This window comes from Fistularia commersonii, chromosome 2 (genome assembly GCF_037954325.1).
Source record: "Fistularia commersonii isolate RoL2024-O1a breed Wild chromosome 2, RoL_Fcom_v1.0, whole genome shotgun sequence".
NCBI lineage: Eukaryota > Metazoa > Chordata > Actinopteri > Syngnathiformes > Fistulariidae > Fistularia > Fistularia commersonii.
In genome coordinates this window covers 3,181,283-3,206,327 of record NC_141285.1, presented here as the reverse complement: position 1 = coordinate 3,206,327, position 25,045 = coordinate 3,181,283, and the positions used below count along the sequence as shown (strand labels likewise).

Sequence of the window (25,045 nt, the reverse complement as noted above, 5' to 3'; positions counted from 1 at the left end):
GTGTGTGTGTGTGTGTGTGTGTGTGTGGGAGGAAGGGGGGGGGTCCGTTAGGGAGGGACTTTTTCTGGACACCGTCGGCGCAACAAGTACAAGGGCGCCTGACGCGCGGTAGCTGAGAAGCTGAGAGGAGAAGGAGGGTTTTTTTTCCACTTTTTGGGGGAGGGGACGGGGGTCCCGGGGTCGAGATGGATGTCCTTCCACTTCACTCACATGTCACTGCAGATGCTCCTCCTCGCAGAGGATGTGGCGCAGGAAAACTAAAGTTTATCCGGACTTTTTTCTGAGGTCGCCGCTGCTGGAAGTTTTTTTTTTTTTTTTTTTTTTTTTTTTTTGCAGACGAGCGTTTTTTTTTTTTTTTAATTCTCTCTCAGGACGAAGGATGGAAACGATGAAGCTTCTCACACCGCTTTAAAAAAAAAAAAAAAAAACGAGAAACAGTTTACGCTTTTTTTTTTTTTTTTTTTTTTTTTTTTTTTTTTTTTACTGCAAGTTGACCAACTTCGCACGGGATTTGGACCACAGCTCAACCACAGCGTGTGTGTGTGTGTGTGTGTGTGTGCATGTGTGTGTGTAAAGCCAATGTGAGATGATACCAATTTCTAACAGAAGCTGGGAGGATATAACTTAAAAGAAACAGGAGTGTGGATATATATGCATATATATATATTTATAAGGAATTTCCCAATTTACCATGAAGGCGTTGACTTTGCTTTGCCTCCTGGTCGGGCTGTGGGAGTCCAGCCCGGCCAACCGTCTGTGCCCGGAGCTGATCGTTGACAGCTGTCACTGCTCGGCGGAGAGGTCCAAGGAGCCGAGCAGGCAGCACGTCCGGATCAAGGTGTCGTGTGATGACCTGGACCTCCTGGACCCCCTGCACCCCAGTTTCTTACCCAACAGAACCGTCTCCCTGTAAGTAAAGCCATCATGGCTTGACGCCCCCCGCGACCCCCCAACCCACACCTTCTCAGTGGACGATCTTTCATAAACCCTCTGTTAGGGTCCTTTTCATTGCATGGTGATTTTTTTTTTTTTTTTTTTGCCGTGGGGTCCGGAGCTTTGTGAAGAACCCCCGGAGATCCTTAAATACCATTTAGGGACTCGGAAGCCTGAGCAAGACCTTTAAGTGTTTTAAATCGATTCCGCGAGGTCTGAGGAGCTTTGGCACGATTCATCAGTGAGTCTGTGGCTCAGAGTATTGTTAGTTTTTGGAACGCTATGATATCAAAATATAATCACAAACACATGCTCAAATCATGTTATTTTTATTATCCTTATCATTATTATTATTGCTATATTGCCACTGTTAACAATTCACAAAACACATGCTGAAATCATGTTATTTTAATTATCCTTATTATTATTATTACTATATTGCCAGTGTTAACATAACACAAAACACAGGCTGAAATCATGTTATTTATATTATCCGTATTATTATCATTATTATTATTGATATTATTACTATTACTATATTGCTTCTGCTAACAAAACACAAAAGACATGCTGAAATCATGTTGTTTTTATTATCCTTATTATTATCGTAATTATTATTATTACTACATTGCCACTATTAACAAAACACGTGCTGAATTCATGTTATTTTTATCATCCTTATTATTATTATTATTACTATATTGCCACTGTTAACAAAACACAAAAGACAGGCTGAAATCATGTTACTTTTATTATCCTTATTATTATTATTATTATTATTATTACTATATTGCCACTGTTAACAACACCAACAATTTTCAATTAGAGATTACAAGACAATAATAACAACAGCGTTAAACAATAATAATAATATTAATTGTTTGGCTCAAAGTTTTGACAACAATTTGATTTGACTATATTGGTGTAGACAGACAGATGAATAGACCAATAGATATATTGATCCTGTTAATACTGTTTACATTTCTTTGCGTTGTCTACATGTCATTGCAATAATATGCTTGCTGCTTTTTTTTTGTTTGTTTTGCCACCAATTTACTGCGAAACACTGTAAATATGGCAATAAACTCTTTAGATTTGAATAGATACATTAGATCAGACCTGGTCATTTTTTATCCAGCCCACCAAACTATTTTCCTATTTTCCAAAGTATTCTTGATGAAAATTGAATTTATAACTCTTTATTTTTTTCCTTTTAATTTTTTAAAGTTTAATTGTGTATGGATGATTACATACAAAATAATGTCAATACATTTATATTATCGTTAATGATTTTAAAATTGAAATAAAATGCCAAAAAGTGTAAATATTTAAATTGCAATTTTCATATTGTTATGTTTACATGATACATAGTCTGCCCACGCATACAAATTAAATAAGAAATAATTGCCTTGATTAGATGGATAGATCAATTTTTAAATTTTGTTGGTGCTTTGAATGACGAAAAAAAAGCAATTTAACTATGTTTTATCGCAGCGTTAATAGATAAAAATAAAATAACCCCAAAGAAAAGTTTCATCTATGTTCCCCATCCTTAACTCCTTTTCTTTTAGTATAGATAAGTTAAACTTTAAAATAAACAGTTACAATATCAAAAATTAGAAAAAAAAAAAAAAATCAAAAGACATTTGAAGACAGAAGATAGGAATAAATAGACAGCGGGGAAAACCTCAGGGATAAAAATGGACAATAAAAATACACAACCAGAACTAAACGACAATATAAATAGAGCGACAATAGCAATAATAAGAATAAAATAAACAAAAATAGGCAGGATGAGTGCAAGCTTCACGCTACTTCAGACGCTGCTACTCGCCACACCTGTAAAAAAACGGCTATTTTTTTTTTTTTTTAAATTCCCCCACCATCTTCCAGGATATTATTTGCAATGTATTCAAAGTTATTCAAACGCAAAATATTTTGTTCCCGGGCTCGGACTCGAAGAAGCCTCCCTTAGTATTCATCCGCGTAGATGAAATAGCACTTCACACACTCGAGGGGTTGATAATTTTCCACCTCTTCTCGCAGGTGCACAGATTGACTGCTAGATTAATAGACGGTTTTATTCTTGGAAAGTCGCGTGTGCTTACGGAGTGTAAAAGCTAAATGTAAAGGCTCTCGACGAATTACAGTCAACATCTCTTTCTGAAATCCAAGCGCGGTTGATTAATGTTAGCACTTTGCTTACTAAAATTATTCGGTGAGGGGTTTTCTTTCATGCAGGCAGGGGTGCTTTTGTTCCCTTAAGTGGAGAATATTTAAAGGGTTTGTTTTGTTTTTTTAACCTTTGTCATGCCGTGCTTCTTATTTTTTTTTAATTTTTTTATTTTTTTCTGCAGCTCGCAGGAACCGACAAACTTTTTGATTTGAAAGATAAATAACACTCCGGCCATTTTTATTCTCATGGAGCGTCAAAGTAACCGAGCTTCGAATTTTTAATAGCGCGTTTGCTGTGTTGTGATTCCTCTATTCCTCGGTGAGGTGTTCCAGCTCGACCGGAAAGCGGTTTTCCTGCGTTAGGAAATGTGACCTTTGTCGGGCTGAAGTGGCTTCCCTGCTCGCTCTTTTGTTTAGATGTGCTGTGCAAATAAACAGATATATTAAAGGAAGTATGCACATACCGATCTTTCCCCCCGTAGACCACGCGGCAATTTTCCCCCCACGTGCTCTTTTCATTTTCCCCTCATCTTACCACCTATGTGGACAATGAGCTCCTTGTCGGGCCGTTTCCTCAGCGACAACTCGAGCGCAGCATTTCCTGCAAGTCCGCCTCTCGTGCAATGTGCAGGTTGGCGCGTGCTGCAACTTCTTTCATCCCTTACTGTTGTATCTATTAACTAAAAAAAAAAAAAAAAAAAAATTAACAGGTATATGGAACATTAGAATAAAATAAGAAAAATACCTATGACAGACCTGGGCATTTTACGGGCCGCGGGCCACATCTGTCCCGTTTTGCATTTTCTTTGAATATTTTAACAAGTATTTTCAATCAATATTGAATTTAAAAACCTATTTTTTCCTGTTTAATTTTTTTTTCCAAAATAATATCAGTCGGTAAGTTTATTTTATTGTTAATGATTTTTAAATTGAAATAAAATGCCAAACAATTGAAATATTTAGATTGCAATTTTCATTTTAATCACCTAGATAGCCCGTATTAAGTATTTTCAATCAATATTAAGTTTAAAAACTTATTTTTTTCCTGTTTAACTTTTTTTCCAAAATAAAATCAGTCGGTACGTTTATTTTATTGTTAATGATTTTAAAATTGAAATAAAATACCAAAAAATTTGAAATATTTAGATTGCAATTTTCATTTTGATTACCTAGTTAGCCCGTATTAAGTATTTTCAATCAATATTAAATTTAAAAACCTATTTTTTCCTGTTTAACTTTTTTTTCCAAAATAATATCATTCGGTACGTTTATTTTATTCTTAATGATTTTTAAATTGAAATAAAATGCCAAAAAATTGAAATGATAAATCGCAATTTTTATTTTAATCACCTAGTTAGCCTGTGCATAAAAATAAAATAAGAAATGTTTCCGGCCAGCCAAAATAACTGCCCACCTCTGGTCTATGCAGTAGAGCACCAACACCTCCACCTGCTTTCCTCATCTTCCATGCTCTCCTGTTCATGTATGTGTGTGTGTGTGTGTATGTGTGTGTTATCGCAGCAGGGGCGACAACTCTGTCGACCTTGCGACCTGTCGGATGTAATGGCCTCAACAATCTCCCTACATTGCAGTTGACACCTCTCTCCTTCCGGGGGAAAAGCCGAGACGGAGTAAAAGCTGCAGAGCCCCATCAGGGCGTTTTGCAGGACGTTTTGAAAAGCGTCTCGCGCTAATCGAGAAGACGTCACGAACGAATCGTTTGAATGTCGACGCGCTCGTCGGAGCTCCGTCTTTGAGTGACTTCCCTGCTTGAGATGGAAAACAAAGGGGTTTGGGAAACACTGTGTGCGTCCAAGGGTGGGAATTCGGTGCCACTGAGCCTTTGTTTTGTGACCAAACACGGGTCACTTCGCATTTGCATAATAGTCTCACTCTTTACTTTTACCTGACGAACGTTTGGAGCTTAAATAGGACATTTGCATATTTCCGAAATGCTCGTCCTCGGAGTCGGTGAATTCTGATGTCTCACCCGCCGGTGGTGAGTCTGACAACTAATTTTGACTTAATTTATTCTGGTCCCAAGTTTGGTGTGGTGGAGTTTTCCATTGTTTTCATAATTGTATGGAAATGCATTCATCTTTTAAACATCAAAATGCCTCCACCCTTCCAATTTTTTTTTTTTTTTTTATCCCAAAGTGACGTCAATATTCGTGTTTTTACCTCAAGAGACCAATATGAAATAAGAAAAAGACTAATCACCGCATTTCATTTGATGAAACCAAATTTATTTGGCCTTTTATTTCAAATGCAAGATAAATTCTGTTCTAAATTCTCTGGTACTTTTTTGCATGAATTTATTACGTCAAGACCAGAAAGACCAGCTGGCTAATCGTATCCATTAGAATAACTCTATTAAATTGACACGTAATATTCTGAATATTGTTTTTTTTTTTTTTTTTTTTTTTTACGGCATTGACTTGTGAGTGGATAAATTCTGCAGAAGAGCTTTATAACAGCATTCTTTTTTAAAGACTGAAAGGAGGCTGTGCGGGAAGCAACGTTTGATCCTCAAAGTTTGAAAAACATCACTCAAACACTTGACTGAATTACCCCAAAAATTAAAAAAAAAAAAAAAAAAAATCATACTTTCATGCCTAATGATTCATTTATAGTGCTGACAAATGCTGATTAAATCATAAATTTTTAAAATAAATGCACATCCCCCACTAGTACTAAATATAAATACCCTCTCTTTTTTGCTGTTTTGATTAATACCCTTATATTTTACTTATAATTCAATACTTTTAAATGCCCAATGCTGTTTTTTAATTGTTTTAACCTATATATATATATATATATATATACTTACCTCTCACCTAACAAAGTACCTTGTTATGAAAACTTGCGATGGGCGTTACGACTTTGACAGATTCATCAACCAAAAATATCCCAAAGTTGCGATGTGAATGTTTACGAGCCTTTTATTTTTTTATATCAATGTTTATGCGTCTATGTAAGTTTACCCAAACGTAAAAGCGTACGATAAGTAGGACTCAGGCAACTGGAAGCGCTGAGATACAGTCAGCATCTCATTCAGTCACCATTAACGTAGAGTATTTTGATTTGTACAATATTTCTACAGTACTTTCGATACTTTTTATCCCCTGAAGACGTCTGAAAAAAGAAAGGAAACTAGTCCTGCTCGTGGATCTTCTACCGAGAAGCAAAGGAGAGCGATTGATTTAGAAATAAAGCTTGAGATCATCAAGCAACATGAGGATGGTAGTAAAGTCCTAAACCATCGCTAGCAGGATGGGAAGCTAGGCTACCGTCAGGCAAGACGTTGCACGACTTATATATTACGAATTGAGTCGACGTAAAATGAATCTTTTGCTTGACGACGAATTCGCTTTGAATTCGTGGTCGTTTGAACGGGTCATCGTTGTTAAATGCAAAGCGACTGAATAAATAAAACCTATATAAGTGCATTTTATAAGTGCTTGGTTACAGGGGAATGTTGTGTCAGTCATTTTAGAGAGAGTGGTCATATAGAAAAAAAATTGAATCAACTGATATCCATGTTGACCGTAATTTATCGGTACTATTTATAGGTTTTTGTCGCTCGGATAGGCGAATGTTTTTTTGTGATATTATTTTTCCGATTCGAAAGGGTTCTGCTTCTCGTCTAATATTTGTGTGACGTATCTGACCGTCGGAATCCGAGGTCAAACGCTACTATGGGAAATCTATTTTCGGCAGCTGAGGATGTCAAAATAACGCACGCCGTCCAGCTCCTTCTAACCCCGGTGGTTTCCCTGAAACAAAAGCGTTTCGGACGGGGCCGCGGCCAAAATCCGAAGGTGTTTGGCGTAAAGTGGGATATCATCATCAGAGACGGACTGAAGGTTGTTGGCAGCGTCTTAAGTGGAAACGTCAGGATGAGCTCGCGTCTTCCTCCGTGAGAAGATTGCGCTCGAGCCAAGGGATGTCACTGCACGCCGGCTGTAAAAAAAAACGGATTTTAAATACAACGCCGCCGCCGTAGGTGGACGTGTAATGTTCTGCAGCCGAATGAAAGCAGTCACGGGGTTCTGTGTCACATCTGAATTTATTTCCTTGTGTTTTTCATTAAAAAGCTCTTATTCTGTCCTCTCATTTAAATATTGTTGTGTGTTTTCTCCCCCCCTCTTGTCTCTTACTGTCCTCTTTTATTTACTCTTGCTGTTACTCCTTCAGGGTTTTTTTCTTTTCCCCGTTTCTGCCCCTCGGTATCCTCAGCAGTTTTACATGAATATTTTATTGACACGGTCCGTCCGTATCCTCCCGTGCATTACCTCCCCAGCGAAACCCTGTGACGGACGCGGGATCGAAACATGCACTGTGCGAAATTCAAGTAAAGATACGATATGCGGAGGCGACCGTTCTAATGAGATACGGCCAAAATTACCTCGGTAAAAAAAAAAAAAAAAAAAAAAAACGTATCTCGCATCTGGAACCGCGAGGCGTCACGCCAATCTTTATTAGTCTCTCTGTTGGCTTCTCCTGCGCTTATCTCCGGTGATATGGAAGACTTTAAAAAAAAATAAAAGCAAAAGGTTCATCCTTAGATTAGCGCACTCTCCAATATCAATCGTCTAAACCCCTGAGGGTCTAATACTTTTAGATCCTTTCTGCAACAGCTAAAGCCCGAAACGTTTGCCCTTGCGTTATCTCTCCGCTGAAGATATCGTGAGGTCAGGTCTGATCTGTAATGTTGCTGAACACTTGAAACTGTCTATTTAATAGCCTCAATAGGTATTGATTCATCTCTTAAATCGGTAAAGTTGTTGTATTTTGACAACACGCCGTGGGTTGTGTTTTGTGACAGTTCACCGGTGGGGAGTTCATGACCGGTGGGGGAGAAAAGGGGCGGCCGGGGGGGGCGGGAGGTGGCGGAGGAGCTGCGAATTGTGCTGCAAAACCAAGAATGTGTCGAAACCCGACGTGAGTATCTAAAAATATTAGGTAAAAATAAACAGTGCCTGCCAAGAATACTTCTCAGCCCTGCCATTACTGCCTCCCCACTGCACCACTGAGTATACTGTGCAAACACTGAAGTTACTTAAAGGGTCATAAATTTCGGGGAGCCGAGGAGGTCAGCTTAGAAGCAGGATGACTTTCTTTTGCTTTTTGACCTGTTATAAAACACGGTTATTAAAGCGCTGATGTGTTTTACTTGTGGTGCAGGATATGATCCCAGTGGGAAACATATTAGTCCTCTTGCCTGATGGGAGACTTGGCAGTCCCTTATCATTGTGTGTGTGTGTGTGTGTGTGTGTGTTTTGTGTATGTGTGCATGCGCGCTCGCTTCATCATCGTCACTTCAACTTCTGTTTTATCTTGTGTTTGATGAAGAGCTGAGTAGTGTAAAATCACCCGGCCTCAGGCCAAATCCTCATCCGGATTGTTCTCGCTCTCTCTCTCTCTCTATATCTATATATATATATATATATATATATATATATATATATGTCACTCTCTCACTACACACACACACACAGACATATATATATATATATATATTTTTTTTTTTTTAATATAAGGTTGACAAAAATCTTGTCCAAGAACTCGCAAAAAATTGATAAAAATTGGATTTTAATATTTTAACTATATAAATATTGGATTGAAAAACTCAGGTGTAAGATACCAAATGAAATATTTTATCCATTTAAAATACAAATTTTTTATCAGTTTTCCATATATATGTATATATATATGTACATTTTAAATTGCTAAATCGTGTCCAAGTACTCCCAAAAAATTGATTAAATTGTAAGATATATACACAGACGAGCATATATATATATATATATATATATATATATATATAACAATTGAAGTATTTTATACAGTTAAAATCCCATTTTTATCCCATTCCTAAATCCCATTCTTTCATATATATATATATATATATATATATATAGATATAGATATATCTATATATATATTGGGTTGAAAAATCTTGTCCAAGGACTCCCAAAAAATTGATAAAAATGGGATTTTGATATTTTAACTGGACAAAATACCCGTATATATAAATTAGGTTGAAAAAACTCAGGTGTAAGATATCAAATGAAGTATTTTATACAGTTTAAATCCCATTTTTTATCATTGACTTTGAAGAAAGTTATATAGATTGCATTTTTGTCATTGATTAAGCATTTCAAAAAGATAGAAAATCCTCTATCGTATTTAGCCTTGTATATTTTTTTATAAATGCCATATTACTTGATGATACAGAACAAGTGAAATTATTATACTTATTGCTGTTTTTGTTTTTTGTTTTTTGTTGTTGCTGTTATTAAATTTTGCCTAAATACAGATATTCTACCAATAAATGAATGGCAGTAAGCATGTATGTTTATATATATATATAAGATTAAAAAAATGCAGGTGTTTTTCCATTTTACATTTTTTTTTCATCAACTCAACAGAACAATATACTGTAGGTTGCATTTTAATCATGAAAAACATAACAATCAATATGCGTTTGTAGTATATAACTTCTGTTGACTTATTATTAATAGTTTTATTAGTATTTTTGTTTTTGCTGTCATCCATAGGCATTGAAATGTTATTTAAATGATGCTTAAATACATTTATTTTACCAGTGAATGAACAAATGTCAGTCAAAGGTCAAAGTCACTCTTCCCGCCTCTCGTCAATCGTCATAGAATTTCACACAAATGTTTGGTAGCAAAAAAATCAATAATGGCATTTTATATCCCAAATGTCAATAAGTCAAAGTGTGGCATTATTATTTCCCTCTAAGCATCATCTGTTACACATTGAGGTCATTGCAATTACTTCAATTTGCAATAGTGTTGTCTGTTAACAACAAAAACAAAACAAAACAAAAAAGTAAAAAAATAAAACAGTCACCCTTTTTTTTTTTCTAGCCGTCAACTCTTGTCACATTCACAATCCACTTGTTTGCTAAATACTTCTCTGAAAATGTGCAAGAAATCAGTCCATATGCGACATAAAAAAAAAACAAACATTCAGGCGTAAAAAAAAGACACGTTCACAATGCGCTAAAGACACATAGTCGATTAAATAATGTTCGGTTCCTTTCAAATGCCTTAAATATAATCCATCATTTGTCAACAACAAAGCATTCATACTTTATTCATCCAACAAGCCAGCTTTCTCCTTGGCTCTTACACAGCTTTTCATATTCCTCAACAACGCCGTGTGCCGTGAGTGATGCGAAAACAAACAAAACAAACTGTGTGGAGAAAAAAGTGACAGTCAACAATGTGGTAAATGATTGTAAAAGTGACAGGTCGGAATGCTATTATGCTATTTTTTTTTTTTTTTTTTTTTTTTTTTGGCAGACCGGTATCACGAATCCCATCCCGATGACGAGAAAGTTTTGTTATAACCTCAGCCGCTTTCACCTTTTGTTGTTCGCTCGACGTTGTTCGTCATGACCTACATCTGCTACAGTGCATCCCAAACACGACTCACAGGCCCTTCATTGTGTCAGATTGTCCCTGTTTTTTCTCAAGCGGTCAAATTTCGGTAAAAATGTCTTAAAACCGTGCATTTTTGATCGAGCACATACATAAATTCGGCTAAACCCAACCGATTACAACCGCTATCGATCCCCTTTGTATGAAAATGTACCGTTTGCTGCAACTCGTAACTTGCAGGAATGCGAATTAGCATTTTGCATGTAGCGTGTAACTTTAAGGGAAATGGATTTTAAACACGTCTCATCCGTGAGAGAGGAAGAGGGAGAGATATTTGCTTCCACATCAACATAGTTTCCACCACTTGAACAAACAACTTGTGGATATTCTTCATAAAGTGTCCCGTAACGGCGCGCTAAAGCGTCATCCAGAGACAACGTGACACTCTGTGAATACATACTTCTTATAGATAAACCCATAAAGCAATGTGTTTCCCATCCAGGGCCAATGTTAGATTCGAAATATGTTATTTTGGTTGGCTTTGCTTAGTAATTCTATCTTCTAGAATAACACAGGGTTTGGCTCCTCGAAGAAAAGTGGCCAGAAAACTTAAAGACATCGGATCCAAATGTTTGTAATAGTTCACATTGTAATCTTTACTCCACTTGTTCCTCATGACTGGTGAGTTGGACTTTGCCCATCGATGCTATTTTTGCGTCCTTTCTCCGATAATAATACAGTCGGATGTCTCTTGTGCGCGGCAGCCAGGCTAGCTTCGAGTGCGGCGGCTCTCGGTTTGGACCGAAAAGAAATATCCAAGCTGTGGCACGGAAAGGTTACAAGCGATGTAGATCCCGCTCTTTGCTTACCGTGGAAAAAAAACATTTAAACGGCGATCAACCGTTTCCATGGGGTCGTTGCGCAACTTTCAGCCGAAATAAACGCTGACGTCACGATGCAAAAACGGAATTGGATTTATTAGACTTGCGTTTGTGGTGAGAGGTCTTGTTATATACATGGATGCTAGGCGCTGAAACACTTAAACTGTGATATAAACCATATGTTTATATCACCACAATGCTTAATTCCCCTCCTCCCTCATTAAAAGCATCAGCTTATCCACAGAAAACACAATCGATAACGCAAAAAGAGGTTCGGAGGGACGTGCCAAAAGTTTGTCACAGGTTGTTTACATCATGTTCCATTTTGTTTTTCCCTGTGATTTCCTGGACGTTATGCAGAGGCCTGAGATAGGCATGTAGGGGTCGGCAGGCACACACACACACACACACACACACACATACAGGACACGCTTGAGTTTGCACAAACAGAAGCTGCCTGTCCCCCGAGTGGGATGTCTGTCCGCAGAGGGAGGTTTGCGGTCTGGGAAACAGAAGGGAGTCCTGGGACGAAACACAGCGACAGCTCGCTGTATCCAATGATCTCACTCCCGACTACCTTCACTTTGTCTCATTATTTATATGTGGCTGCAAAGAAAGGTAGTTTAACTTAACTGAGAACTACAAAATAAAAGAGTCGACTTAACTAGTTAGCTTGAATCCGTTATAATGTATTCATTTTTTTTCCCCTTTATTTACCTTTACTCTAATATATACTGCTCAAAAAGATAAAGAGAACACTTTATTTTAAGTAAAATAATGTAACCCTTGGTCAATCACACTTCTGTGAAGTCAAACTGTCCACTTAGGAAGCAACACTGATTCATTTTGACTTGCTTTAAGGACCTCAGCCTCTAGTGTGTTTTTCCACTTTAATTTTGAATGTGACTCCACATCCAGACCTCCATGGGTTAATAATTTTAATTTCGATTGATATTTTTGTATGATTTTGTTGTCAGCACATTCAGCTGTGTAAAGAACAAAGTATTTGATAAGACTATTTCATTCATTCAGATATAGGATGTGTTATTTTGGTGTTCCCCTTATTTTTTTGAGCAGTGTTTATTGTCAACATGCACATTTGACTACTTGCCGGTGTGTATCGGCTGCATTTAATTTTGACCGGACACCTTTCTGTCCGTCAGAAACTGAACTGACGGAACTCCAGTAGGATATTGACGTCTGGATCAACAACAATAAAATACTCGAGTGGTTCCTCGCTGACTTTTGGCCGCCCTCCTTTCCAACACAGCTCAGGAATTCTGACTGATTCGTGGTAAAGTAGGCTGGATTTTCACACCTGTGGACATTCTAGCGCTGTTCAATATATAACAATATAATCTGACTTAAAAATGAAACAAAATGAACACACTGATGTTCTTCACACACATACACATATGTATCTAAAATATATTTAAAAATATACATAGAATATATTATTTATTGTATATGATATATATTTATTTGTATATATGATACATATATCAATATTGAAAAAATATTATAAGGGAACTATTATTTGTTATTATTATTATTATCATAAATATCATAAATGAAAATGTTATACATACTATTACATAACACATTCTATATTATATAGTTAGGATTTTTTTATTTATCTACTTTATTATTATTTCTTTATTTCATTTTTTTTTTCGGGGGGGTTGACCATGTATTTCTAAGTTTGGAGACTTTCTCCCTTGGTTGTATTTCTTTTGGACAAAATCCATGCTGACCTCAGTCCCGTTGGACGTTCACTCACAGTATGAATCTGATCTGACCTCGATCTGACGCAGCTGTTGGAACCCTGGTAAAATTTTGGACTAAATCGTGTCCGTTAGACGGTTACATTTTTGTTGTATTAGTCAGTACATACTTTTTGTACGAACCGAGGAAGAAAATAGAGAAACCAAGTACTACTGATTCACGACTTGCAATGCTTTGCAAGAGCGAGATGTTAAAAAAAGGAGTGCTCAGACTTTTGGATCTGTTAATATATTTTTTTATATATTTCCAAACAAATAAACAAGGGACTTTGCTTGTAACTCTGCTTTGCCAAGTCCTGGTAGTCCCGCTACTAACCCAGTAGTGATTGGTACTTTCTCACCTGCAAAACCCAAACAAACCGAATCAAAGCAGAAATGCTGTAGTTTAAAATTGAAGCACACTAAAAAGATAAGCGCACTGACATCCCCTCCTCCGGATATCAGCTCCAAATTTGCCAATGTCAAATTTAAGGCTTTGAAAGACACCATATTGTTAAATAACTGCGTCGCCCTCACACTCCTACTTCCTAAATATGGCTGAATAAATTGCAATGCATTCAATTTGCGGGGTCCATTTCGATCTTGAATACAGAGAATACGGTTTAATTTCCTTCGAATTATTTTGTATTAATCCTTTTTTTTTTTTGTTTTTTATTCATTAATTATCGCTGCTGGAGTTGAACTGGTCGTCACATACAGAGACCAACAGCCACTCAGTCACACATTTGGCCAAAATAGTATCTCCAATGAACTCTGATGCTGCGCGATTTTTGGAGTGCGGGAGGAACCTAGCTGAGAACCACGCCGAAATGCGAAGATCGTGCATCGGTTGGCCCTCCTGCGTCCTCTTTGTACCTTCTCCTCAGCACCGCCTGTCCAGTTTTCTCCCACAATCCAGAAAACCCACAGAAGTTTAATTGAAAAGCCTAGATTGGGTGAATGAGAGAGTGATTGATTTTATGTCTCTATATGTGGCCGCTGTGATTGACTGGCAACTAGTCCAGGTTAAATTCACTTCTCACCCAATTCCAGCTGGGCTACAGCTGTCCAGGATGCTGTGTGCAGAAATAAATTATATATAAATTATATAGGGAATGAATTACCGCTGTCTCTGCATTCACCCTTTTGTACTGATGTCTTTAGCGGTAAACTTAGCCCCGTCATCATCTGCTAATACTGCTTGTACTTTTTAAGACCTTAAAACACATTAAAGCCTTGACTTTGACACTTTATATTTTTATTTGTATTTCTTATTCTCCCTCCTTCCTACTATTATCTATTATTGTTATGTTTCACTTGAAATTCTGGCACAACAATTTTCTTCGGGATAAATAAAGTTGTTCTTATTATTCTTATTCTTATATCCGTTATTTTTACGTACATGTGCGCTGATGATGGTTTGTTATAAAGACTACACGCTGAGCGAAAACGTCACGCATCTCTCGCAGATTTTTTTTTTTGTCTAAATGTTCTACCGGAATTAAATCGAGCGCGATTCAAAATGTATAGATAAATAAATGAAAGCTTATGCTCATCGTTTGGTTTTTGGGGTTAAATAGTGAATCTTTCTTCTTATTTAAATATCATAGATTTAGTCTAACAATGGAAATGACCTCCGTGTCACGTGATCGGCAGCATGATCAAACACACTTCCTCCAAGTTCATCGGTGTTATTGTGTTTACGAATTGTCTGCTTCTCCCCCTGTCCTGCTTCCTCTCGTCTTCCTCCCAGGGCTTGTCCTCATTTTCTCTCTTCCGTGTCCTCTAAATTTGACCCTCTTACTTTCTGAACAATACTGGCCTCCATAGAAAATGCTTTATCTTTTTTTTTTTTTTTCCGCCTGTTTCTTATAAGCCGTTATTGCTCAATGAGCTAAAAAAAAAAAAAAAAAAAAAAATGATTGAGGATTTTCTAAGACAGATGGTAACGATAATAATTAAAAAAAAATAAAATAAATGATTGCACGTGTATACATTATTTCCACCTTTCATTTTTTTGATTTTTTTGCGATGGAATGAAGTTACATTATAAATGGCATTCAAATTGACCTTTTGTTCATGGACGTATTTTTAATCGTGAACATGGCTGTGTCACGAGAGTCTCAGAAGTTTGGATTCCAGAGAGGCTGAAATGTAAATACAGTCTTCAGCCCTGACATTAATTTGCTGACAGAAGTGCGTGTCCATCGTAGCGTTAGGATAAGGGGGGACTTCCTCTCTAAAACCCCTTGCTTTTCCTGCCAAGACAACGGTTATCACTCTGGGGGAAGATAGGTACTTTCCCCAAAGAATATGCATGCACTAGCAAGCTTGTTAAACAAAGCAGACAAAGACGTGAACTGTAATATTTGTATATAAATGTTTATTAAGCGTCATTTCCTAAAAACATAATGGACGTTACCAGCCGTTCTCATTTCAAACTTGTCGACCCGCGAGTCGGCATGCCTGTTTCCGAGGGCTCGCCTCGGCACTCGTGCTATGCTACCCTTGCGGCACTGACGTGCGGTGAAGTTCATGGCTGGTGAGGCACAATGCTACAGAGGCACAAAACTGTAGCATGCTATTGCTAATTATATTATTCCGTAGCCGAGTAGTAAGAAGATTCCCTTCGATCGCCAGTGCCCCCTAGCAAGAGGCACTGTTACTGGGTGCCTCACTTAATGTCTCTTCGCAGTCGTTTTATGATCGCTCAGCACAAGAAAAACGTTACAGTTGATGAAAAACATTAAACACATCAGCTAAACAAAGGAAATTTAGTTCATATATTAAAAGTGTTTGAAAATTTTAATAGTGACATATACAGGTCTCATATACAGTTAGCATAATCATTGTGCAATCCACAGTGGGCTCAGCTGGTTGCTGTCACCGCATGTCTCTTCTTCATATTAAATTTTGAAAAAAAAAACAAAAACAAAATAATAAAAAGTGGTGAATTTAAGTGGAAAATAACATTATAGTACAAATCACTGAATAAATATAACCATCTATTTTATTTTTACATTTTACTTTTATTCCTTTCCATGATGACAGGGGAGGCGCGGCCTCCCCCTGCCTCTACTGACTGCACGTCACCGCCTTGCAGTTTTGCCCGGCTATCTGCCTATTCAGCACAATGCATTGTGGGATCCCGCTGCTTAATCCGGGGGTTAAAATGGAGTATACGTTCCCTGCAGCTATAACGGGCTCACTGTCGTCACCATGGAGGCCGGTGACACCTTCCAATTACTCCCTCACTTTCTCAACCTGGCCAATCACACTAAGAACCCTCCTTGTTAAAAGAAGATGGGAAAGTGGAGGAGACTGATGGGGGGTTCTGACCTTGTTCAAGTGTGTTTGTGTGTGTGTGTGTGTGTGTGTGTGTGTGGTCATAGACTCTTAGGAAAAAGCCCATGAGAACACACAGCCATGCATGAATCCACATCATCACACCGACAGAGGCAGCCTTGCAACGGATGATTTAAGAGCCCTCTCGCTCAATCAATATTTTAGCAGATATGAAATCCAGATTCGCCATCCGAGGTGTATTTAAAATGACGTGAATCTCGCTAGTGTGAAGTAAATCATCAGCCAATGTCACCTCTGTACGGTACGGGTCTCCGCCAACATCATATGTGACCACTTATGAGCCAAAATATAACATGCAAGCTCTTTTTAATTTAGTTTTTTACATCATTTTGATCAACCCACTTAAATCTGAACGATCGGGCTACATTTGTCCTTGAACTGTATTTTGCTTTTACTGACTGCACTCCATATCCAAAAATATCTACTGTGATTTCAACCCTTATATCAGTTTAATTGGGATTGTATGAGCAGGTATTATCTTCTATTTACAGATTAAACCATGGGCGGCGCAGCGGTTAGCGTGTCAGCTTCATAGCCAGAAGGGTCCCTGCTTCGATTTTGATCTGGACGGAGCGGGCTTGTTGGTTTTGCTCCCACGGTCCAAAAAAAACCTTCAGTAGGTTAACCGGTTTTAATTGACTAGGTGGGTTAACGCTTGGATTCGGGGGCATCATCGCTCAGGGGGTTATGACGTAACACTCCCGGTCCAATTCCCACGCCCGTCGAAGGATTGTTGAGCAAAACACTGAACCCCCAACAATGCAGAGAAACAATGTAATAAGGTAAAATAAAAAAAAAAAGGGGGCGACCGAAAAGCTTCAAGCAATGCCTTGATTGTTACACGTGATTTTTAGAATTTCTCCCATCCTGGATGCCAACTAAGGGTTCAGTGTCTTGCTCAACAGGCTCGGAGGAACCGGGGAATCGAACCGGGATCGTCCGATTCCGAGGACGATCGCATTAACCGCCCCTGCCCTGCCGTCCCTTCTCGCTCCAGATCAGTTTAATTGGGATCCGGTCCAAGCTGTCATCGGATATCTTGCCAAATGACAGCCGGGATAAGCTCCAGCAACCCCGAGTGCAGGATAATTGGTACAGATAATGAACGAACGAAAAGGATTAAACCGTTGTTCAATATGCATAGGTTGAATGCAAAATTAACTGATCATGTCTATCTGCGGATTCTATAACTTTCTGCTACACTGTCCACCTTTCTCACTCCGCTCACTCAATCACCTGATCAAACTCACCTGGCCTCGGAACGACCATTTGCCAGATTCTCGTTAGCGTTAGCATCGCCTCCTGCATTGATAGCTCAGTTCCTTGTCACCTTATGTTTCCTCCTGGTTCCGATCCCGTCCGTCCGAGACTCAAAACAGCTTCGCCCGCCGCTCTCCGTCGCTTTGGTCGCTCCGGCTTTCGGCTCGCTCGGTAACTTTCCCGATTTCGGCACCACCGCTTGTCGGCACCTATCTACTCGTTCTGTTGATCCATAAAGATCCTGTTGCGGTGCGGCTGCAATCGGGTCCTGATATCGCAACGAGACAAAAAAAAAAACAGTGGAAAAATGTCAAATATCAAGTAACAGGCGCTTAAAAACGAACTGAAATTGAGTGATAACTGATTGATTTGTCTTATGATTTAACAATACAAATGTGCTTTTCTTGTTAGTCACACTCATTAACTCTATGGAAATGATTGTGTCATAGGGAAAGGGAAAAAAAAATAATGCCAAATTTGTTTCCAATCCCTTTAACTGATTCATCTTTCAGCCTTTTTGGCTCCCCGGCTCGCGCTGGCATTGCTGCTTAATGGCTTGGCGGTGGACACAGTAAAAGGTGTTTGCTCAGAAAATAAATAGACTTTATCTCTCATCTGAAATGCATCTTGCACCTGAGCAACAGGTTCCTATAGGCTTCTTACGCTCTAACAAGTCACCTTGGGATTTTCACCTATGCTGTACTGTATGTTTGTGTCTTCTTGCACAACATTGGATTTTGCAATTTCAAATAATGGATTTAGTTTCAGGTGAGGGATGTCGGTCAAGGTTAAAAATGTGGCTCGACGTGCTCGTCGAGGATGGATATTGCACGGATTAATAATGAAAGGACCCCACTGGAACGCAAATATCAGTGCATGTTTGTATGGGATTCGATGCCTGCGTTTTTTACTCCGGTTTGTTTTATTTTGGGAAAAAAAAACAAAAAAAAAACCTCATGTCCCCAGGCCCTGTGTGTTGTATAATGCGACATATTCATGTGTGTGTGTGTGTGTGTGCATGCCCACAGGTAACCTACTCGTGGGTTGTCCAAGTATTCCTTTTCTTTTCCTGCCCAACAAACGTTCAACCTGAAAAGACCAAACATAAACCCATATTTAACCATAAACATGCAAACCCGCTTTAAAAAGAAAAACAATGACCTTGCTTCTGAATGCTAATTTATCACCGAAACGTCCCGTTGGAGTGATCCATCGATTTGTTTGGCGTGTAATGTTTTGAATAGATGATCGAATTCTGCTGATCCCGCTTTTCTTTTAGCTCTTCTATCACGGCCGTATTTTGACGCGAGAACGGAGGACAGGGGTTTTGTCGGACCCCCCCCTCCTCTTCCTCTCCTCTCTTAACCACCAACATCCATAAACTAGAGGGAAATGTGGTGGGGATGCATAATTTACAGCCTCAATCTCATCAGCTATAAATCCTTATCTCTTGGCAACATATTGGCAGTCAGAGGATAAACAATTTACCTGCCATTTGAATAAGTCATTTCATGCAGCTCTGTTTTTTTTGTGATCCAAATGCACTCCCTGTCACTTGTTCTGTATGCTCACCTAACCGCCGCATCATCTTTTTTTTTGCTCCCAAACAGAAATCTGAGCAACAACAAGATCTCCCTGCTGAGAAATGGCTCCTTCTATGGCTTGGCGGCTCTGGAAAAACTGTGAGTGCTTAAATCAAGCTCTTTACTATTTTGTCCTCTCAAGAGTTCCAATAGCTGTCTTTAGAGGAGCTTTATCGCACCGTCGCCGGCGAAAAAAGGAAATAGAGGGACATCGTGGGACTGGAGAGATACTTATCGGAGTTTACCCTGCGAGAGGCTTGTCAATGCATTTCACCTTTTAGCCTTTTTTTGCTTAGCTCCGATTGCCGTAGTAAACGGCTTAAAAAGAACGATATAGTGCCCGTATATGGAGGCGCTAATGTAGTACAGGATCCGTGACGGTCCATGTCAATGAATCCCGCATCATGCGCGACATCCGAGAGCGCAGTGTGTGTGTGTGTGTGTGTGCAGCCTGATGATGAGTTCCATGATGGCTGTCTTGCTAAAGTAAACTATCGATTGCTTTCACCCCTGGCCGGCCAACCGATCGCCGCTTCCCTACCTGATGATGATGATGATGACGACGACACTGACATCGGCCGATGATGTGGAAACCGGAAACGGGCCGAAATCACTCTGAAAAATACGTCTCGATCATTTCCTCCCTTTTCCGTGGAAGTCGCATAAAGAAACATGCATATTAAGGCCGCACTTTCAGAATGCATAATTATTTTAAATATACTGCTCAAAAAAATAAAGGGAACACTTGAACAACACAATGTAACTCCAAGTCAATCACACTTCTGTGAAATCATAGTGTCCACTCAGGAAGCAACACAGATTCATTTTGACTTGTTTTAAGGACATTACATCAAAGTTGGATCAGCCTGGAGTTTGTTTTTACACTTTAATTTTGAGTGTTATTCCTAATCCAGACCTCCATGGGTTGATACAATTGATTTCCATTGATCATTTTTGTGTGATTTTGTTGTCAGCACATTCAACTGTGTAAAGAGCAAAGTATTTCATAAGAATATTTCATTCATTTAGATCTAGGATGAGTTTTTTCAGTGTTCCCTCAATTTTTTTGAGCGGTGTATAATCACCGTCAGTGACTCCATCAGGTTTATAATTATGTCAATGGAATAACTAGGCCCTTCCTCCGCTCCGTCACCGAAGGACCTGCACACCGATGTCACCTGTCTCCCCGGGCCTTATTAGCGCCATTAAACAGCTCTACCTTCGTGTGACGGGGAGATGATTTCGACTCGGTTAGGATGGACACGCAGCCAAAAGGTTTGTCGTGGCCCTTCTCTGACCCCGGCCTCTGGGTTTTGGCTCGTCCACATGCGCACGTTGCATTGTGCAGACTTACATCTGTCGCTAGCGCTCCATGCCAGGCCAGGTAGCTTCGGCGAATTGATAGCGGCGGCCAGCTGTTCCCTCGTCTGGACCCTTTTTTGACTCTCGGATCGACTCTGGCTGTCATTCGCCGCGAATCGGCGTCCGATTGACGAACTTAAATGTGTATTTGTTTGCACCGTTTACGCCGCAGCTGTGGACCCGGTGTACTTACACGACAAAAAAAAAAATAAGCAGTTGGTAAAGAATGGTGGAGAATGCGGATTTCTATCTATCATTTCTTTCACCCATCAGGCCAAGACAAGCAGTTTGTTTCGTTTATTTCAACCTGGGCAACATCCATCCCCTTCCGGAGCGAATGACAGAAACGATAAAAACCAAACAAACCGAACAAACATATAAATGATGAATTTTCGCTGTTGGAACGCGAAAAAATGACTAAAATGTCGTCTCTCGTGCTTTGCCCCGCTTGCACGACATTGTACTTAAAACAACTATAAATCTATTTTTGAGTGACACGCAGTTAAATAAGCCCAGGACGCAAGCAAGTGCTTCTGGTTCGGTTTTTTTAAATTCTCTTAAGGTCACCTACTCGCGCACGCCGCGCTGACTGCTTCATTAGAAAACCACCTGAACCAATGGTATCTTCAAAAATCAGACTGAATACTTATTGTGACTTTTTCGAAGAGGTGAGCGCGGTCTCAAAGACGAGTCGAAGTGTCATTTCGTTTGCAAGCCTTGCATGTCTGCGGGCCGGAATCATCCATCTTTAAGTGGAAAATGAATTCTTGCCCACTGGTGTCAGGGGGATTAAAATATAGTTTAATAGATGGAGATCTGTCTCCAATCCATAACATGCTTCACAGTCCAATGCAGCAAGTAAGTGTTTTAGCAATAATTTCAAATTTCTTTTATATTATAGCAATGTAAGAATACGTTAACTGGACAGTGATTAATGTTCGATGACACGTCTCCCGTAAAACCCTTAGTTGTCAAGCAGTGGAAATAAAAGTGTACATCCTTAATGTACAAGTTTTGGGGTTTGATTTCTTAAGTGTAGATTTGGAAGTTATGTCTGTTGTGACTGGAGGTTATATTTAAAATCAATTTATGTTGAGTTACATGTTTGGAACCGGAGGTGTCTTGTGATAAAAGTGGAGGTGTCGGCTTTCTGGACAAGTCAAAGTGGGACATACCGTTTAATGTTACGTGAGAAAATATACTCTCTTTTGTAATTCAGACAAAATCGGCCTTTTAATCAAAGATCTTGGCGTGCGAAATAGGTGCTCAGTCCAAGAACACATCATAATTCACGGCATTCAATTCCAACACAAAAGATCAATCCCCCGAAGGAAAGCGCTTTTAATGCGACTTCCCTCGATGTAGCCTAGATAGCATCCTATAAGGGAGGTTCCCTGTATGTCGGACGATGGCCTGAATCCCCCCATATGGACTCAAGCTATTACCATCGGCCAAACCGGGTCCCACGGGAGCGAAGCGCGAACAAAGCCCGTCACTGTTCTCTGGTCGGGACACCGAGTCAAGCTTTGCCGCTTCATCATGAGTTCCCACCAAAGAATCCCTGCGAATCCAAGCTCCTGTGGAGAATCTGTGTGAAACGGATGCCGCGCTTTTTTTTATTCGGGTCATACCGATCACACATCTTTTACTCGTTTTAAGATCAAGGTAAATACGTACTGTATGTATGTATGTATGTCACCAAGTGAAACCGAAGTCTCGCTTTGTGGGGGAAAACCATTTATAAACACAAATGCAAATGTTCAGTGACTTTCAGTCTGGAGGGACTGTAAGTAAGATTTATCGAAGTACAGCTTTAAGGGTACCTGTAGTCTAGTTTCACCGCATCCTGCTCCCACTCTCGTTCTAATTTATCGCTTTATGACTGTTTTAATAGTTTACATTGCAGGTGTCAAACTCTGGCTCGCGGGCCAAATTTGGTCCGCACTGTAATATTATATTTGGCCCGCAAAGCCATACGAAGTGACTATCAGAGCTGGTCGGCCGGGATAGTCTACAGTGCATGTACCGCTAATTCTCCAAATCCCAGAATTTTCTGCTGGTGTTTCGGCATGAAAATCACACCAAGACCCGTAAACGCCCTCTCCTCTGTCGGCAGTAGTCATAGCGACCTTATGCTAATTTATTTTTTATTTATCAAATTATATTTTAATTGTATTTCTTACTCTCCCTCCATCCTACTAATATCTATTATTGCTATGTTTTACTTGAAACTCTGGCACAACAATTTCCTTCGGAATAAATAAAGATGTTCTTATTCTTATTTTTATTCTTATTCTTAATACTGGTACCATGCTACTTAGGCAGAAAGCAGGATTTTGCATGTGTGCAATATGAAGTTATATATTGTATAGTGTTAAGCAATGCTTGATCCATATTTAGTTTTTAAGCAAAACTTGTTTGGGTCCATGTGAAAAGGTTCATTGTTAGATCTGGGAGGAGGTTTTTTTTCAATAAATATCAACCGCGACTTTGTCCCAATTTTGAATTTTGAATTTTGAGTTTGACACCCCTGGTTTACATAGAATACGACAATTTTTATACTGTTGTTGCGGTTTACGTTGCATATAAAATGTCTTGTCCTTTGACTGGAGAGTGTATAAAACAAACGTATGGATAAGAAAAGTCTCATTTTATGGGTTGTTATTGATATGAAACACTGTTTAAATCCATAAACATGTAGGTTGTCGATAAATACACACCTTATTCTCGTTTATGGCAAATTTTGGCTGCTTTACCTTACAGTACGTTGCGATGGCGATATCGCTCTGTAAATTTACATACTCGAAAGGACATTAGAAACGGATGATTATTGTGATTATTACTGAACCAAAATATCATAAAGGCAGATGGCGGACGGATCATTTAAAAGCGAGGAAGTTATTTTCCGGCTCAAATGTGAAGGACAACGTTTCTTCTCCTGTGTACACTTTCTGTGTTTTATATACTCTTGAGAAACAACGTGCCTTGACAGGAGTGGTTATTTCTATAGTCATGTTGGTGGATGTGACAGTAGCTTTGCTCTGAGCGGGCTGCCAAATATTTTTCATCACAGGCAGTGGGTTTATTTTCTGTCTGCTTGACCAAACATTATCTGTCTAGCCTGAGGAATTTGGAAGCAGGCCGGGTAGACTGAGCGGACGACTCGTTGCAGAGGCAGTATCAGAATTCAGAACCGCGATCGTTCGCTCCGGAAGTCGACGTAAGAGGCGTGATGAGGCATCTTTTAAGAAAAAAAAAAAAAAGAAAAAAAAAGTTTTGTTGTTCTTGCAGAGAACGCTTGATGTTTCCTCGCTCTTCCTTGATTGATGAAACCGTGGCGATTCTCAGAAGGGCACGTTTTTTTTTTTTGTTTTTGTCCCGACTCGTGGACCCTGAGTTTATAAACATGGGGGTCAAAGGTCAGAACTTATTAGCAGAGACGGCATCAAAAAAATGATAGCCTTATTGATCTGCCGGAGTCGATAATTAAAGCAGTGAACGCTTTCATCAGCAATTTCAAATAACCGCCTCTTTCCCAATTACATCCACGGCTTGTCATTTTATGTATTAATGAAAAAAATATGTCTGGTCTTTATCAAATGACGATTATTTTGCAGGATTAAAATTATGAGGCACTTAAGAGTATTGAGAAATGTACGACTACCGGATTCATTATTTCCAATATGATACAAGGATTTTTTTTTTTTTTTCTACGTGATAGCAGCAACCTGTTCAATAAGTCATTTACGCCTGACATTTCAGTCACGGCCTGCAAGTAACCTTATATTTATATGTCTTTTTTTTTTTTTTTTTTCCCCCCAGCGCGCGTGCTGTCTCCCTTTATTTCTGTCTTTGTTAGAGAGCGGCTACTTCATTTGCAATCGCAGCTGTACTTTTCCCAGAAATGATTCTTTATGGCTTTGTCTCCCTGCTGTTTACCTAAGAGAGAACTTGAAGTACCATGAAGCCTTAAATGGATTACAGTGTGGTCGTAAAAATACGAATGCCGGTTGTTATTTTGCAGGAGCCTGTTGATGGGTCACAGCGGAGGCAAAAACATGGAAGCGGCGTGGCTGTGACAGATTCACACAGCGAAGACGCCTCGATCGCTTGTCTTTAACGTATTTCCATTTATCCGGCTGTTTTTCTCCCGTGTTTATCAACAACAAAAATAGGAGTAGCCGGTTTTATAGATTAAAAAAAAATGCATATTCAATGGATATATTTTCAATATTTATTTCAAGCCCGAGAGCATTGGGAGTTGTTTCTCATTATGCTATTTAGTAGCGCGAAGGCTTGCATCAAAA

General features: G+C 39.1%; 1 protein-coding gene across 1 annotated transcript in view; it reads left to right on the top strand.

Annotated features, from left to right (window-relative positions):
- The first annotated feature begins 307 nt into the window (after nt 1-307).
- The window catches only part of adgra1b (adhesion G protein-coupled receptor A1b), a 204,943-nt gene continuing 180,205 nt past the window's right edge, over nt 308-25,045 (top strand). Inside the window, exons 1-2 of the mRNA XM_086164570.1 lie at nt 308-909; nt 19,404-19,475. Of these exons, the coding sequence (XP_086020696.1) occupies nt 692-909; nt 19,404-19,475 (290 nt within the window). The 5' untranslated portion in view covers nt 308-691. The remainder of the gene's footprint in view (nt 910-19,403; nt 19,476-25,045) is intronic.